The following is a 15821-nucleotide window of genomic DNA, read 5'->3' as shown; positions in this document are numbered from 1 at the left end:
TTTTTCAATATTAAACTAGGATTAATGATGGAGCAATTTGAATCAGAAAACCTGCTGTAGCTTTGAGGTGGTATCCCTGGAGCCATCCCATACATACTAGGTGACATGAGTGAGAAAAAATTGGAGCCTAGGGAAAAGAAAACTAATTAAATACATGAAAAAATCCAACTCTAGGCAAATCAAAACTATCAGGAATGAAAATTCAGACGTCCTCTGCCATCCTCTTTCTATTGCATGGATCTAATTTAAATTCTGAATTAGTTTTGCATGTAAGCATGTGCTTGAGGTGAAGCTGGTGTTTGTCATCCTGTATTTTTCACCATGCTGGTTAGTCCATGAGAAATCAGCCATGAGAAGTTTAACATGTGTTTAACTCTTTGCCTGATTGAGGTTGCATATATCTTCTACTGAACTGGGGCTTCAGGTCTGTGACTTTGGAAGGCTCTTCTGGAAAAGCTCTATCCACAAAGGCTTTTCCCTCACCAGCACTGAATACAGCAAAGCCTGCCATGCTGAACCAGACAGGCAAGGGACAAAATGCTTTGATGTTGATACCTGAAGATCCCATACAGCTGAAACACAGCTTAGGTAGCATCATTTCTCTGTCCAGATCATTCTTATCCCTGTTTGTATTAGAGATCTATTTCTCCCTTCTTTCTCTAGAAAAATACTCGACTTAGATTTGCCACTGGCAAAGCACCACTGTATTTAGTGGAGGCTGACAATTGATGTCAGTAGAATATGCAAGTCTGCAAAGTTTTCTGGCATCCCTGAGGACAAAAGAAGCAATGTAATTGTAACATAGCATGTTGAAATAACTCAAATTGTCTCATGAGGTCATGAGATCTGGGACAGGATTGTTTGCCAGCTTTCTGACTTCTTATAACATATGCATGCATAGAAATGCTGCAGCACTGTGATTGTTTTTTTTTTTTTAAAAGGGAAAATACCAGTTCAATCCAGGAGTTTATGCTGACAGTGATGGGGTCTATGGATTCCACATAGTGCCACCAGTGTCTGGGAACAAGCAGGACCTGGAATCAGAGACAGTGTGTTAGGTACTAGAAGAAGGATGAAGAAAGCTCAGGGGTTTTAATCAAGGTGGTGTGGTATGTAGAGGCAGAATGAGGCAAGGAATAGAGTTAGGGGGTGGGAGGTGATCGTTATTTCTTCTAGACAGCCCTTCTCCAAGACTTAAATGCCCCCTCCACTACTGTCATTACTTTCACATAAGAAGTGGGCATGACTTTGAACTGTCTCTTGTTCAAAATCTTCCCATGTGAAGCAGGGCAGTAACTTTTTCACTGCTCTAGATAAATGAAGTCCAGCTGTACTAGGGATAGCAGCTGGTATAGCTGTGGAGCAGGATTTTGGGGGAAGCCTCAGCCAAGCAAGTATTCCTTTGTAGACTCTCCAACAGAGAAGCTTCCCGCTTCCTTTAGAAGGGCTGCCAGCTGGCTTCCCCTGAAAGTAGGTATCCTAAAGCTAATCTAGGTGATTAACAACGTGCAGCTCCAATTCCAGTAAATAATTACCTGTATTAAACTTGTCGCCTTCAGTAGATAGACTTTTAAGGAGAGTGTCCCAGAAATCATGACAATCTAGTTTAGATCAGAGCTTTACAGCTATATCAGGATGATAGCTGTGACATAAAATTGATTCTTACCCATGGCTTTTATGGTACAAAGACATTAATGTTGTTTTGATGATATAGTACAAGCATTTCAAATTGCTGAACATTAGATTAACATAGAGCTATCAAGAAAAGCATAAAAGATGTTTTTTGACAGGGAAAGAAAATGGTCAAAGATGGATAAAAATACTTGAGAATGGGGAAACTGAAGCAATGATCTGTATCTGAATCACAGCCAATTTTTTTCTTGCTAGACACAAATTACTGAAAAGAATGCTCTGCTAGCTAAGGAGCCCATGCTTTATTACACCAAAACATGGCTAATGACAAAATGCCTGTGAAGGGAACAGTGCCTGTGGCCCCAGTCCTGTAAATGTTTAGAGGATGGTTGTGGGCCACTGGCAGAAATATTCTCCACAGGTTTCAATTCCAGTCAAGCAGGAAAAAAAAAAATAAAAGCACAGACTATCTGAAGGTCAAAACTGTTTGTAAATTGTATTTTAATCCAGTATAGCATATAAAATGGGGAAGGAAGGAATTGAGAGAAAAGGGAAAATCAATCGTGTCACTGGTGGCGAGGTCCAGGCCTGCTGTAGAACAAATGAAATGCTTTGCTTAATTAGAGATGTGGTTGCAAGCATCAAAAGCAATTAGCTATGTCTGAATTAACAAACCAATGCATCACACTGCTTACTGTTGATACCTGGTTAGCTGCAACACTTTGTCTGCTGGGAGATGTCCCCTCTACCAAAGCAGGATTTAGCTACGGAGGTGAGTACTGCAAAGGCAGCCTACCCAAAGAGGCACTAAGAAGTCAGAGCTGAAAGGGTGACTAGCAGAAAATACACACGCTGGCAGGCATTGTTTGCACTCAAAAAAACCCCAAAACTATACACGAGTATGGAGCTCAGGATTCAAAAATGTGTTGCAGATAGGATTATGGAAGGCTGTTATTCAACAAATATCAGTCTGATTAATTCTTACAGAATTATTAAAGTTGGGAAAGACTGCTAAGATCACAAAGTCCAACCATCAACCCATCACCACCATGCCTACTAACCACATCCCTCAGGATGATGCATCCAAGAGAGTATGAAACCCTATGCAGACTAAAGCGAAACCATGATTTTTATTTTACACAGAACAAGTTTCAGAGTAGTTCAGCTTTTATCACACACAAACCTACACCTTCAATCAAGAGTGGAGTTGCATTAGCTGCAATTGGATTGTGTTAGCAAGTGTTTGCCCACGTTCTGACTGCAGAATCGGACAAAAAACCAGGACTCATCTCTTTAATAGGGATTCTTACACTACACCCACTGTTAAAGAGTCTAGGTGCCATCCGAATGACAGGTTGTAATGATGAAGCCTGGAAGACGTTGCTGTACGTTACAAGGTGGTGCAGTTTCTATAGTAAGTGCTGATTTCAAACAACTGGCTCCTTCCTTGCAAGATTTACGGCAACAAGAGAATTGAGATTATCAAAATGCAAAGAGGCTAGCGTTTTAAGGAAGATGAAGAAATGGAAAAAGTGATTAAAAGCAAAAATACAGCTGTGAGGAGCAGCTGAACTAGCAAAGACAGAACAATAACCCAGCAGAGAGAAGCAGAGTGGGATTCTTCTAGCTTGATTGGTGGGGGGGAACCACTAACAAACAATCCATCAAATATCCATTTGCCAACAAAACAAGCAGACTTCCATATTTATGAATATAGGGCAGAGATTTAACTACATTTCCAACCACACTGAAATAGGAAATATATTTAAAAAAAAAAAAAAATGCGGTGAGCATTGCCCAGGGGAAAATGAAAGGTGCAAAAGCAAAACAGAGTCATCCCAAGCTCAGAGAGAATCTAGCATTTGTCTGCTTTCTGCGGAGTGCATTGAGCTCTGTGGGTTGGGAAGATACCAATCTAAATAGCAACCAATCAGATAATTCTAATATTTAGGCTAGCAATAGGCAAATATAGCATGAGGCTAAAGTGGGACAGAAATATCAGAAAAGGTAAAAATGAAATTCTAGACTCTAAGAGGAGGGAAAAAAATCAAAAGAGCAGTTGAGAGAGTAAGTGCAGCAATGCTGCAGACTTGTACAGCACAGAGAACAGAACAGGTTTAAATTCTCAATGGATGTGATTAACTTGATACAGTGCAAAGGTAGGGCAAAGGTGGAATTGCTTCAAAAAAAAGGAGCGCATCCCTGAAGTGAAATATTATACCAAAAAATTCCTGCTCATTAGAAAAAGATATTTGGGTAAATGCCAAAGAAAAGGGAGCATCAAAGTGTGTGTGCGTGATGGGAGGAAAAAGATGAGGGAGGGGGAAAGAAGGAAATCGCAGACCATTTGCAAACGTGGCAATGAAGCACAACCACCACAAAATGCATAGGACCTCACGAAGATTTGTGCTTGCCTGGGACTGATGGGAAGGCAGAGGTGTGCTGGCACTGCTGTGCACTCTGGCTGCTGGGCAGGATCCCCTGGTGTGAGGCTGCAGCAGGAGCACAGTAAGAGAAACTGTGCTGCTGTTTGTTGGAACTTAGTGATGGCTGTAGCTGTGGATCCAAACCTAGCTGGTGGTTTCTGCAGCCTACAGCTATTGTGGAATTTATCGATTAAAACAGCAATGCTTTGGGGAGAACTCATTAGTCTAAGTACGATTTAATCCAGTCTCTGTGCTTGCAAGGATAGGTGACTGTGTCCAGATGTTTCCAAGAAGCCCCTATAGTGCACTTGAGCTTGTAACTTCGTAGATATGGTCATGTACAGCTGCCACTCCAGACCTGCTCACTGCCTATTTAAATAGATTATCTAAATACTATCATCATTTGTATTGAGAATAATTTGTAATGTACCACCAGAAGTAGCATTAATACCACTATGGAAGTTCATCCCCAGCCACTGGGCGGGAAGAGAATGAACCCTTATAAAACCTAAAGTCATGGCTGACTAAAACTCATGAGCTGAATGGTACAGTGGAAGTAGTGAGAAGGCACAAAGGAGGCAGTCGAAGTATGCGTTGTGCACTGGTACAATGCTATACAAAGGAATTCTGCTTTTAAGTCTTAAATGGGTGCAGAAAAATGGCTTATAGCAAAAAACGACCAGAAGGTGGCGTTAGACACATGAAGTTTTCGGCATTCAAAGCTGCAATCCCCCTACATGGAGCTGCTCTCCTGAACAGCTAAGAACACCTTTGTCTATATTTTTTTTTCAAGCCTACGTTGTTACAGCATCTAATCCAAAATATTCTGCATACTGTCTGGGAAGGAGTGGAGATGCTATAAACTACCACAAAATGAAGCTGATAAATAATAAAGCACAAATTTTAAAGCAACTTTATTTACGTGAAACCAATTGCAAAGCTTGTATCAAGATTGCGATTATTTTGGATCCTCTCACTCCTTAACAAAGGAGTTCTTCTAGGTCAATCCTTCCCACTGAACAGCAGCAGTTCCCAGCCAGCTGTGCCATAAGCTGCTGGATGAGGTCACAGCACCACCCAAAAGGCACTGTCAGAATGGATGATGGTGATACCTCACTGCTCCCCAGAAACCCAAACAGCATCTCCTCCTTCGTGGCAATACAGAGAACCTGTATTACTGGGCTGGCTCGAGATCTTCTTTCCTAGCAAGTTTTATTTTTGATTCCTTTAAGCCTAATTAAGATCACACTAAAGGTTCACTACCATACTTGATCATTCTAAAGGAAATTTTATATTGAAATAACATTGAGGATCATGGATAAGGCAATGCTGAATGGATGTGGTGGTTTTATTAACAGTAAAAATGCATCCTTTGTGCTTTAAATAATCAAATACTATTACTTTAACAAAGTGCAGATGGCAACAATAATCATTCTGCTTCAGGAGCATGACTAAAAGTTGCAGTGCAAACAGTGCAAGTTTGTCATAGATTTCCTTCCACTTGCAGCTGTACCAGCAGCAGAGCATATTGTTACCAGGCAATAGACAGTGTCCTCTCACTGGAACAGCTATCCTGTTTGCCACAGCAGTGTTTGTCAGGTCAAAGTTATCCATTCTTCCAAGTGCTGAAGGCAGCTGGGTTTGCCAGCTAGGGGTGAGGGAATGCTCACACAAGGAGTTGAGCTGGTGAGTCAGAAGAGATGACAACATCTGGCAGGAGTACAGAGAAAAGATGCTAGGAGCAATGCAGACTGCAAAATTCCTTTCGAAAAGCTTGGTTGTTTGGGATGCACTGGAGTGCTTTACAAGGATGTGTACTGCTGAACAAAAGAAAAGGGTAATTCACTCTAAATACAGACCATGCTCATTAAATGAAGGAGGACAGCTACAGTGTGAGACTAGGAATTACAAGTCCTTCTCTCACATTGCTGACTGCGTGTGACTCAAAGTCAGGCACTTTAACTGAACCTTTTCAGTAAAACAGGGTTAGTAATACCCTCACATCCCTGTAAAGCATCATAAAACCTCTGGATGGTGTGTGCTTTAAATGCAAGTATCATCATTATAATGCTCCTACTATTAAAGCAACAAGTTGGGCCAGTGTTCCCTGGTGAAGGTTATTCTCAGCTATCAAATAAAAGTTCCCTAGCTGGCTCTCAATGCTCATTAATCAGAAAAATTTTATGCAATGTATTGATTTCAGAGTAGATGGGTTAGAGTATCGCTGAAGAAAAAATTTACAACAAATTGAAGGTGATTGTAAGAATTGTAATGGAATAGGGCAGTCTACTGAACTAACTCTCCAAATGTTTGTGGGTTTTGCACAAAAACCCCTGTAAAGTTGCTGTGAGCAAAGAAACTTGCCATGCTGAGAGAACTGCATATCAAAGCTGAGCACAGAATGGAGGGGGAGGGAATCTGAGATTTCCCAGCCTTTAGTTAGTCAGTTCAATCATTTACTAGGATTTTTAAAGTAATTAGAGTCCATACGGGAATGGTACCTGTCCTGGACTGAGTGTGACCACATGGGCTGTTGTGTTCCTAAACTCAGGAAAGCGTTTCAGATCAGGGTTGGCAACGTTGACTTTGCTGAATACGCTGGATTCCTCATAAGGGATCCTGGTGGGATAAAGGAAGCTGGTGTCACCAGGTGGGAAGAGGTGCCATCTTTTCCTGAAAACAGAAAGAAGATGGAAATGTATTCAGTGCCTGTCAGTTACAGCAAAGAACTAAGGGCAGTAGCAAGGTTTTCAATAAAACATAAATCTGCCTTGTTGTGTGAATCTCCTACGCAGCGAGAACACAGGCAGTGCTTATAGGCTCTCCACTAAAAGTGTTTCTGAAGTATTTCACTTTTTAATTTTTCAACTGAAAAGATTTACAGCTTCTCACCAATTATTTTTGAAAGCGGATAAAATTTACAAAAAAGCTCTCCCATCTGGTTCCTGCTTATTCCCTTCTAAAGAGCAACAGGCAGCGTTTACAGGTGCTCAGAGAGCATTAAATATTGCCTTACAAATCAGGAAAAATAATTTCATTAGAGACAACATACCTTCATTCACTGAATGAATAGCTGCTGTCGCCAAGTTTGTTGTAAAAGGAGAGCACTGCTGTTTACAATGGCAGCAGTAAAGGAGTATGGATGTGTTGTCCTGTTTCTTGTCAGCTTGTACAGTCCTTACTTGGCTACAGTCATAAAACCATCATTCATAGTAAAACTCTCCTTGATGCTCCCTATGTCACAGATGTGGCAATGGCAAAAATAAAACTAGAAACAGCCATAGGTCTCAGCATCTCAAATATTCATTTACTGGGTTTTTGTGTGTGTGTGTATTATCAGTACCACATGCTGAAAGCATGGCTTTTGTTGGATAGGGGTTAAGACCTCCCTACCATGACCAAATGGCCAGGTCAAGCAGGACAGGTCGTTCTGCTCACACTTGCACTTGTCTTCCACGTGGTCTTCTGTGCACCCAAAGAAGCTGATCAACACACTGCAGCACAGAGCCAAGTAGAGCAGAGACAGATCTCCTCATCTCCAGGAGCCAGAATGACATCTCCGTGTCATTTATATAGACCAGATCAGAGAAGAAAAAAAGATATGCCAGAACTGGTGGTGCCAGTTTTATGAGTACTATAAAATAAATGTCTTAGCAGCTCCATGTTATTTAGCAAAAGGAATTTTAGGTGGTTGTACCTCAGTTGGTTGATATAACCAGAAAGAAATACATGAAGGGAAAATTTACTGTGTTTAAAAGTGCCAGACAATTCAGTGCAACAGTGATGCTTGCACTAAGCAATGGAAAAAAAGACTTTGCAGCACATCTGGACAATGTGCACAGCTCTCCTTTGTTTCAAACACTGGCTAGATCTTTTCTTTTTGTCCCTTTCCATGGTGCTCATTTCTGCTCTTTGCATACTTAGAACTGTCAGTTCTAAGTCACTGTCTGAAAATGGGAGAAAGGCAGTCAAATGGCACGAGGAGAGGGGAACAGAACGGTAGCCAGAACTGCAGAGGTTGGCACAAATGGAGTGCCATGAGCTGCTGACATTTCTTGGTTTGCTGGATGCAAACACACACTAATTCATCTGAAACCTAAGCCCTGCTAGATCCTTCAAAGGGGCAGAAGGAGACTGGGAGGCTCATGGGTTAATCCTGCAGGCTCATGAAAAAGCAATATCGTGAAGCAACAAATTAAGAAGCCCAAGGGATGCAAGGAGGAAATTCAAGATAGCAACAAAGGGCTAAGGAGTGGTCCCTGGCTTTCTTGCAAAGGCAAATCTATTTAAGTTCAGCATAAGCTTATTTTCTGTTACAAATCCTGTCTTGTTTGTGAGTCTCAAAAGTGATTCTTTCTGCTCTGGAGAAGTGTGGGATTCACACGCTTGTTGAAGTTTGCCATCTATTTATAGGCTTTGCCATGAAGAGGAAAACAACTTTGTCTTTTCAGGCCATGCAAATGCTGCAGGGATTCTCCTGTCCCTGAAAAGAATAAGGAAGGGGTGGGAGCACCCCGGTGAGGAAGGCAAAGTTGCAGTGTGATGCTAGAACTCTGGCTGGAGTTCACCACCTGAAGGTAGAGATCAAAGGGCAGGGCAGGTACTGGGTCTAGATTGCTATAGTACACCCAGTATTTATGTTGATCCTTAGGATGTATTTTGGCATGTAAATATCACTGTTTTCATTGAGAATTCTGGCTCCTATATACATCTCAGTGTCTGGACTTCAACGCATAACACTGACTGATGCCACAATCAGTCCTGGGGACTGGCTGCAGCAGTAAGAGCAGTGCCGAGGGGCTTCCAGAGTGTCTCTGCTGCACATTCAGCCAAGGACCTGAGGGTTCTTTACAGGCATGAGTGAAAGCTGGTTTGAGAGCTAAAGAGAATTACTCTGCTTACAGATAAGACGATGACACATTCATTTGCCTCAGGCCTTAATGCCAGTCAGTGCCAGCGCCCAGAAAAGAAGGCAGGATGCCTGCCTGCTGGTCCTGCACCTTAATCACATGGCAGCTGTGACTTAATTGTTTTATAAAACATGTCAGGGCAATTGATCACATTAAATTTCCATTGGCAATTTTTTCCTTCCACCATAAACTAAATCACACCTAAAAAATGCATGCGACTTTGTTACTATAGAATTACTCCAGTAATAATGGATTGAAAAAAAGACGTGAGGACAATATGCAAGGACAGCAGAAAAAACACTGAATAAAAAAGACAGTGGGCAAACAGGCAGAAAGAAATAGAAACAAAGCCACATGTCCCCATAATGAGTTTGGAGCCTTACATGTCCCTTTTAACTTTGCTTACTGCTGGCTGCTCCCATCCTGATGTTCCCCCTTCAAATTAACTGTAGCAGCCTGTTAGAAGCTCTTGCACACAGAAATGTTGTAAAGTCTAAAGCAGTTTATTTCCATTTTGTTTCTGGGCTTTCTAACTCTTTATCTCCTGATTCCAGTTTCCTGAATTCATAACTACTAGGAAGATTAAAATGTTCAGTATTGGGTAACATACAGACTGGGATGGAATTTCATCTAACTGAAGAAAATATATCTTACCTTCACACCCCAGTCAAACTCCAAACCCCTAAATTCTGCCACTTCCTACAAAATAGTTCTGATGCTTTTCAGTTACTTAGAGCTCAGAAAATTAAAATGATCAGGTTCTAAAATTAATACTCGAGTAAAAAGTTAGCTTCATAGCATAATCTTTCTTTACTTCTGGTATTTGCTCTACGTGCATCTATTTGTTACCTTCCTTGTATCTGCAGCACTAAATTGCAGCCATACGAGTCCAAGTGGCAGGGAGTGTTTGCTCCTTCTGAACCAACCCACAGCGTGCTCTCTTTTCCACTTCTTCCAGGAAAACCAAAGTCAGACCACCTTACATCCTGCAGCAATGAAAAGGATAATTATGTAAGCTTTACACAGGTCCACATCCTCTTCTCAGTTCTCTCAGTCTCCTGTGCTCTCCCTCCACCTCTCAGTTCCCCTCTGACAGCTTCAGTTGTTGCTCCTCAGTAGGGGTTCCAGCATGCACAGCCTGTGCCCCTTCCTTCAAAATCCTCCTCTCCAGGACACATCCACTGATGTTCTTTTTTTTTTTTTTTCCCCCCTGTGCAGCCTCCCAAATCTTTGTCTCCATTTCTCATCCCAGCCTTTCATAACTCGAGTTACCTGTTTGTTCTACAGGACTGCCTACCTACTCTGTGGCCACACATGGTTTCTCTACCTTATTTTCAAACACGTTTCTTTTCCTATTCTCTGCATTAACCATCCACCTAGGCTCAGAACTGCTGTTTGAAAAATCCTTGTATATGGCACTTAGAAATAGGAAGAAAGGAAGGAAAAACCTCCATCCCTTTTCCAATACAACTTCATAATCCCGACAGCACACCAGTTCTCTGCCTCTCTGCTCCTGCATCAGCTTTCTCCATGCATTTTGGAAACACAGACTTTATCCTATCAGCGCCCCAGTGGCAAACTATTTTTAAGTTCTTTAGCATTTAATAGATGCATTCTTCTTTTGCCTTTGTAGCTGTGGAGGTGGTGAATGTAAAGCAGATTTACTTCCGGGCTTCCTGGTCTCAGGCAAATCACTTCATCTCTGAGCTTTAGGTTTTCCATCTTGAAAAGGAAGATAGTGATACTTGTTCTGTTTCAGAAAAGCACATTCGGGATCACTCATCCCACCTAATTTTAGGAACCCACTTCAAGCTTGGTTCTTGCTCCTGTCAAGCACACTCTGTCACTGCTTGGAGAAGCCACTCTTTTCCCACTATCTCTAAACAGAAAATAGGAGTCCGGCCTCCTAATTTAAGTATGTAGGCCAGGTGATTGCAGACAGGTGGATGACCATCCTTCATTAAGATCTATGGGTGAGGAAATCTACAACTAGACATGACTATAATGGTAACTTCACTGTGACTCCGTATTAGGAAAACGAGTGATAGCCTTCCCAAAAATTAGGTGTTGCTCAAGATCTTGAATTTGAGAGCTATTGATTTCAAAGACATCGTTTGAAAAAAAATGCAGAAGTCTAACATAAACATTTGTCAAAAGCGGCAAAAAATCAAACAGAAAAAGTTGCTCCTATAGATTTCAGCAGCCGTAAAATTTAAAATCCAATACAAGTATTTCAGTGATAAAGTTAAGCGTAATACTGTCTCTACGCTTTAATCTCACACCTAAATAGCTTTTGTATTTTGTTACAATTTAAGTGGAAAGAAAGCGCACGTAATCAATATTTGACTTAAAAGAACTTTCTGAAAACGCCTCAGCTGTAGTAAACAGTTGAAGCCATTATGGGTAAAATAGTTTTTAACCAACGAGCTGAAAAGGAACTGGTAGGATTTCTGAAATCTCGTCACAGTAGGCTCCTTTCCTACAATAAAAAGCCACAGCCAGAAGAAATGTGCTAAAAGGTGTTCCAACCGTAACAGATGGCACATTACTTGTGAATTATATTTATTTCATTTGCTGCTTATAATGAAGTTAATCTGTGCCCGTATGTCACTTTAAAAGGTCTCATTTCTATTTAAGCTTCGTGCATATATCTCGCTTCTGATTTATATCTCAAACTCTGTAATGAAATATCAACTGAACAAAAAATGTAAGATGCTAGATACTGCTCATAGATTAGAATAATGGAATCATTACCTTAGCCCACACAACTGTAAATGATAAACAGCGCAATCTAAATTTCAAACAACTTCTAAATGGCCCTATTAATCACTATAAATAACAGCACATTTGGCCTTCTTTTCCCCTTCAAGTCACCTTACGTAAATCTAAATAAAATCTAAAATGAAGAAAGGGGTTATCATCAGATTCACACAAGAGTGGAAGAGAATTTCTACAAAGACTTCTTCTGGCTGGTATAAATTTTGTAGCGGTGTTTCAAAATCCATGAGTCTGGAACTGACTGATGTATTTCACTCCCATGCCTAGGAAATTGGCAGATGACACACACCATATTTGCTTGCCTAACACCATCGATTTTTTTCCTTACCAGATTCTGCTTTTAAAAAAATCCATGGCATAACCATTACATCTGTTAATTCTAAAAGAACAGTGCAATCTGTTGCTTGCTATAGGTCAGGTGATGAGGTTGTGGTGTGATACCTACACAGAAATGCAATTCTTGGAGACTTGATTTTGTACTTTAAGGGGAAGAAGGAAGGAGGAAAGAGTTGTTTCCTTCTAGTGTGGGTTCATTGACCAAATGAAGCAGCAGGCTGTCCATGTCTTCTGAGCTGCAGGTATCCTCAGAGCTTTGTGCCATAAAACACAGCAAAATGCTGTCTATCCAGGCAGAAAGTGAAGGCCAAGGAAGAACCACAGGCAAATTTGAGACTCAAATTTGGAGAATCCTGAAACATCCCTGAAGCTTCAGAATAATCTTGGAGAATAAGATCTGGTATCAGTTATGTGTTCCTCATGATTCAGGAAAGGTAGGAAAAAGGCAAGGTGCTCCCCCAAACATTGTGGTCCAACCACATAATAAAGGGAGATGAGACAGTGTGGAAAAAAAGATTGAGCACTGAGAAGTACCCGTTTTGCTGGTATAAAAGAATAAAATACATATAAGAAGCATTGGAAATGCTTTCTGAGGAAATAATTAATTGAAAGAGCTTATCAATTTGCACTCCCCACCATCCCAGTGATACAATATTTGCTGAAAATTATGATTCCATCTTCATGACTGAAAGTGTAGAAATGAATAAGGCTTCAATTACTATTCTTTCTTCATATCTTTTGATAAAATACACCATTTTTATAGCTATTCTTAATTTTGCCCTCTTGTAAGCAGTAGTAGAGAGAATGTAGATGAGCCAATACATTGAAATAGCAGATAGCCACTGAAAAAGTGAAAGAAAATACACCAGCAAGGTGTCCTAATACCTGCATTTGGAAACAAGTATAGATTATCATAGAATTATTAAGGTTGGAAGATCTAAGATCATCTAGTCCAACTATCAAGACGCCACCCACGCATGTGACTCAGTGCTCTCTGAGCCTGCTCTGGAAGTCCTCCCTCCAGTCACAGAACTGTGGAGGGCTAAATGAGGAGTGGTGCCAATCCAACAGCTGGTTTTGTTAGATCTGGTATTGGTCTCAAGCTTACAGGGAGACACAGAATTTTGGCTGGTAGCCTCGTGGTACTAGCCTGAAAGCCAATAGCTTTACTATTTAAATAGTCAAAGGGAATTGCAGCAGAAATTTCAGAAGCTATGCTAGATAATTTGCAGTGATAAAAGGTAGTAGGAGCTAATATGAATGCTTTACCTGGAAAACTTCCTCCTTGTCTTCAAATATCCTAGCAATGTATTTGTAGTCAGCGTAAGCCCAATATTTGGAGTGCTTGAAACAACTGAATGGTCCAGAGAGACAAGAAGGCTGTCCACTACTCCAAGCCAAAAACTCTTCAAGAGTAGCCTTCACATAGCTACAGCTGGTTTCAAACTGGGGTACTAGAATGACAAAAGAAAAACCAAACATTGTAATGAATGCAAAACTAGTCAAAATAATAAGTAGTTTCTCTGTTGGCCCTGGGTAAATGTAACATGAAATACAAAGCAGGAATAGGTAGCTTGACTCTGGTCAATAAAATGGTTCTCATCATCTAACTGATAATTAGCTCTGAGATTATTGGTTTTTCATTAAGGTTCAAGTGAACCAGAGAAGTTCACTTAAACTGTTATCTTGAACTTGCTGTGAGGTAAAAGCACACCAATAGTTACTGCTGCTCATGTGCAAGGCACCATTAAGCATAGGAACTCAATAATACATCCACAACTCCTAAACATCTTAGACTCCATCCTTTACATGGTTTCTGTTCTCAAATGTGAGCTGTAAATGCATACACAAGTGCAGATTGCAGTGCATACTGTACCCCTTCTTTTGTCTCCATGGATTTTTGTAGCTGGACTTGTTCATTTTTACCTTTCCCAGGTAAAGCATGACTAACTCAACACATCAATGCATAGGAAGCAAAGTATGGAGCCACATGCATGTCAGTGATCCGTTTAAAATGCTGTGTGTATCTATTTTTCATTTGGAACAGAAGAAATGGTCATGTGGTGTTCCTTGCCAGACAAAAGAACAGCATTACTGGCAGTATTTTGCTCCATTGTGCTTTGGTCACACTGCCTGATACAGCCTTCCAGCTCATGGTCAGGTCACTTGGAAGACCTACAAGATAACCTCCATCACAGCAGGCTTTCCTTCTGGTTATCTGAGATCTTCATTTCCCACAGCTGCTAATTGTGCCAGCTTCAAAGAGACTTATCCAACATTTTAAAAAGCTCCCAAATTACTGTACTATAACCACTATGGAGGATAAAAATTACTGCAGTCTATGTGAATGACAATGACAGAGCTGCAGTTTAACCTTGTGTAACTGGCATAGAGCTGTTCAAAAATGGGATCCTTTCACTGTCACGCAGCAGCAGCAGCTCTTAGTTCTTTACTGCTCTCATTTTGTTATCACAGCCATTCCCATGCAGTCTCATACATTTGTTCTTATTCCTTTTGGGTGGGAAAACAGCTTTTGCAAACCCTTATCACCATCATTCTGTCATTTTCCATTGTAGTAGCCTAGGTAGCAGTTTTCCTTCCCCTTGCTATCAAATTCATTAACTAAAACATGCCAGATAAGCCCCACTATTCAGCATTACGTCACCTGGGTCTCTGCAGTATAAGGGCTCCCTAACCTAGGAACTGCATACAAGACACACAAATCGCCTGCAGTAACCAAAAAACCCTGTATCTGATTCTGTCTCCATGTTGCAGTTCAATGCTGTCTCCTGATATCGAGTCATTAATGCAATGCACATCATTTCACTAAAAGATGTTCTGATGGAAAAATTAGATAAAAGATACAAGCACTATTGAAGGTGGCTCAATACCTGTATTATTTTGATGAGAACAAAGAGTGCTCAAGACACTGCCTATTTTCCTAGATAACTCAGGAGCAAGTATTTTAAAAGCAAGAAATATGCTCTTTCTAGCTTCCAATGTATTTCACTCTGAGCTTTATTTCAAAAAATCCAACTGTGAATGGCAATACCATCTTCCAGGATACAGTCTTTTCAAGGCAACATTCTTCATTTAATTTATAGCTAGTTTGATACTGAGGTGTGGGTGCTTATGGAAAAATAAATATTCGCCCTCTAGTCTGCCTCTGAAAGATCCCATCAGGAGGACTGTGCTCAGGCTTGGGGCTCCCAGCACAAGAAGGATACAGAGCTGTTGGAGCAGGTCCAGAGGAGTGCCACAAGGATGATTAGAGGGTTGGAGCACCTCTCCTATGAAGACAGGCTTAGGGAGTTGGGGCTCTGGGGAGAACGCATTGTGGCCTTCCAGTATATAAAAAGAGGCCTATAAGAAAGTTGGAGAGGGAAAGGACAAAGCTTTAAAGTGAAAGAAGGTAGATTTAGATTAGATATAAAGAAGAAATTCTTCACTATGAGGGTGGTGAGGCACTGGAACGTGTGGGGTTGGAATGAGGTGGTTTTTATGGTTCCTTCCAATACAAACCATCCTGTGATTCTGTGACTACAATATCTGTAGGCTTGAAGGAGGGAAGGAACAGCAGCTCCTCCTGAGTTAAGGTCTAGACCTGACAGATGTCAAGTTGTTTTCTACTCAGAGATACTATCTGCAGAGTACATCAAGGAAAATGTAGAGAAAAGGTAATAGCCTTAGAAAATATCCTAAAGCTCTAGTAAAAATGAAAGTGGAATGTCTCCTCTGT

General features: G+C 40.8%; 1 protein-coding gene across 1 annotated transcript in view; it reads right to left on the bottom strand.

Moving 5' to 3' along the window:
- The window catches only part of HSPBAP1 (HSPB1 associated protein 1), a gene marked incomplete at both ends in the record, with an annotated part of 28815 nt that overhangs the window by 2909 nt on the left and 10085 nt on the right, over positions 1 to 15821 (bottom strand). Inside the window, 9 exon segments of the mRNA XM_079538839.1 lie at positions 556 to 594; positions 598 to 642; positions 645 to 659; positions 951 to 1034; positions 6560 to 6731; positions 8803 to 8813; positions 8817 to 8895; positions 9818 to 9954; positions 13352 to 13536. Coding sequence (XP_079394965.1) covers positions 556 to 594; positions 598 to 642; positions 645 to 659; positions 951 to 1034; positions 6560 to 6731; positions 8803 to 8813; positions 8817 to 8895; positions 9818 to 9954; positions 13352 to 13536 — 767 coding nt within the window.

Source organism: Tetrao urogallus (genome assembly GCF_951394365.1).
Source record: "Tetrao urogallus genome assembly, chromosome: 8".
Taxonomy (NCBI): Eukaryota; Metazoa; Chordata; class Aves; order Galliformes; family Phasianidae; genus Tetrao; species Tetrao urogallus.
Note: the sequence above shows the minus strand (reverse complement) of the source record. Positions and strands in the feature narration are given on the sequence as shown.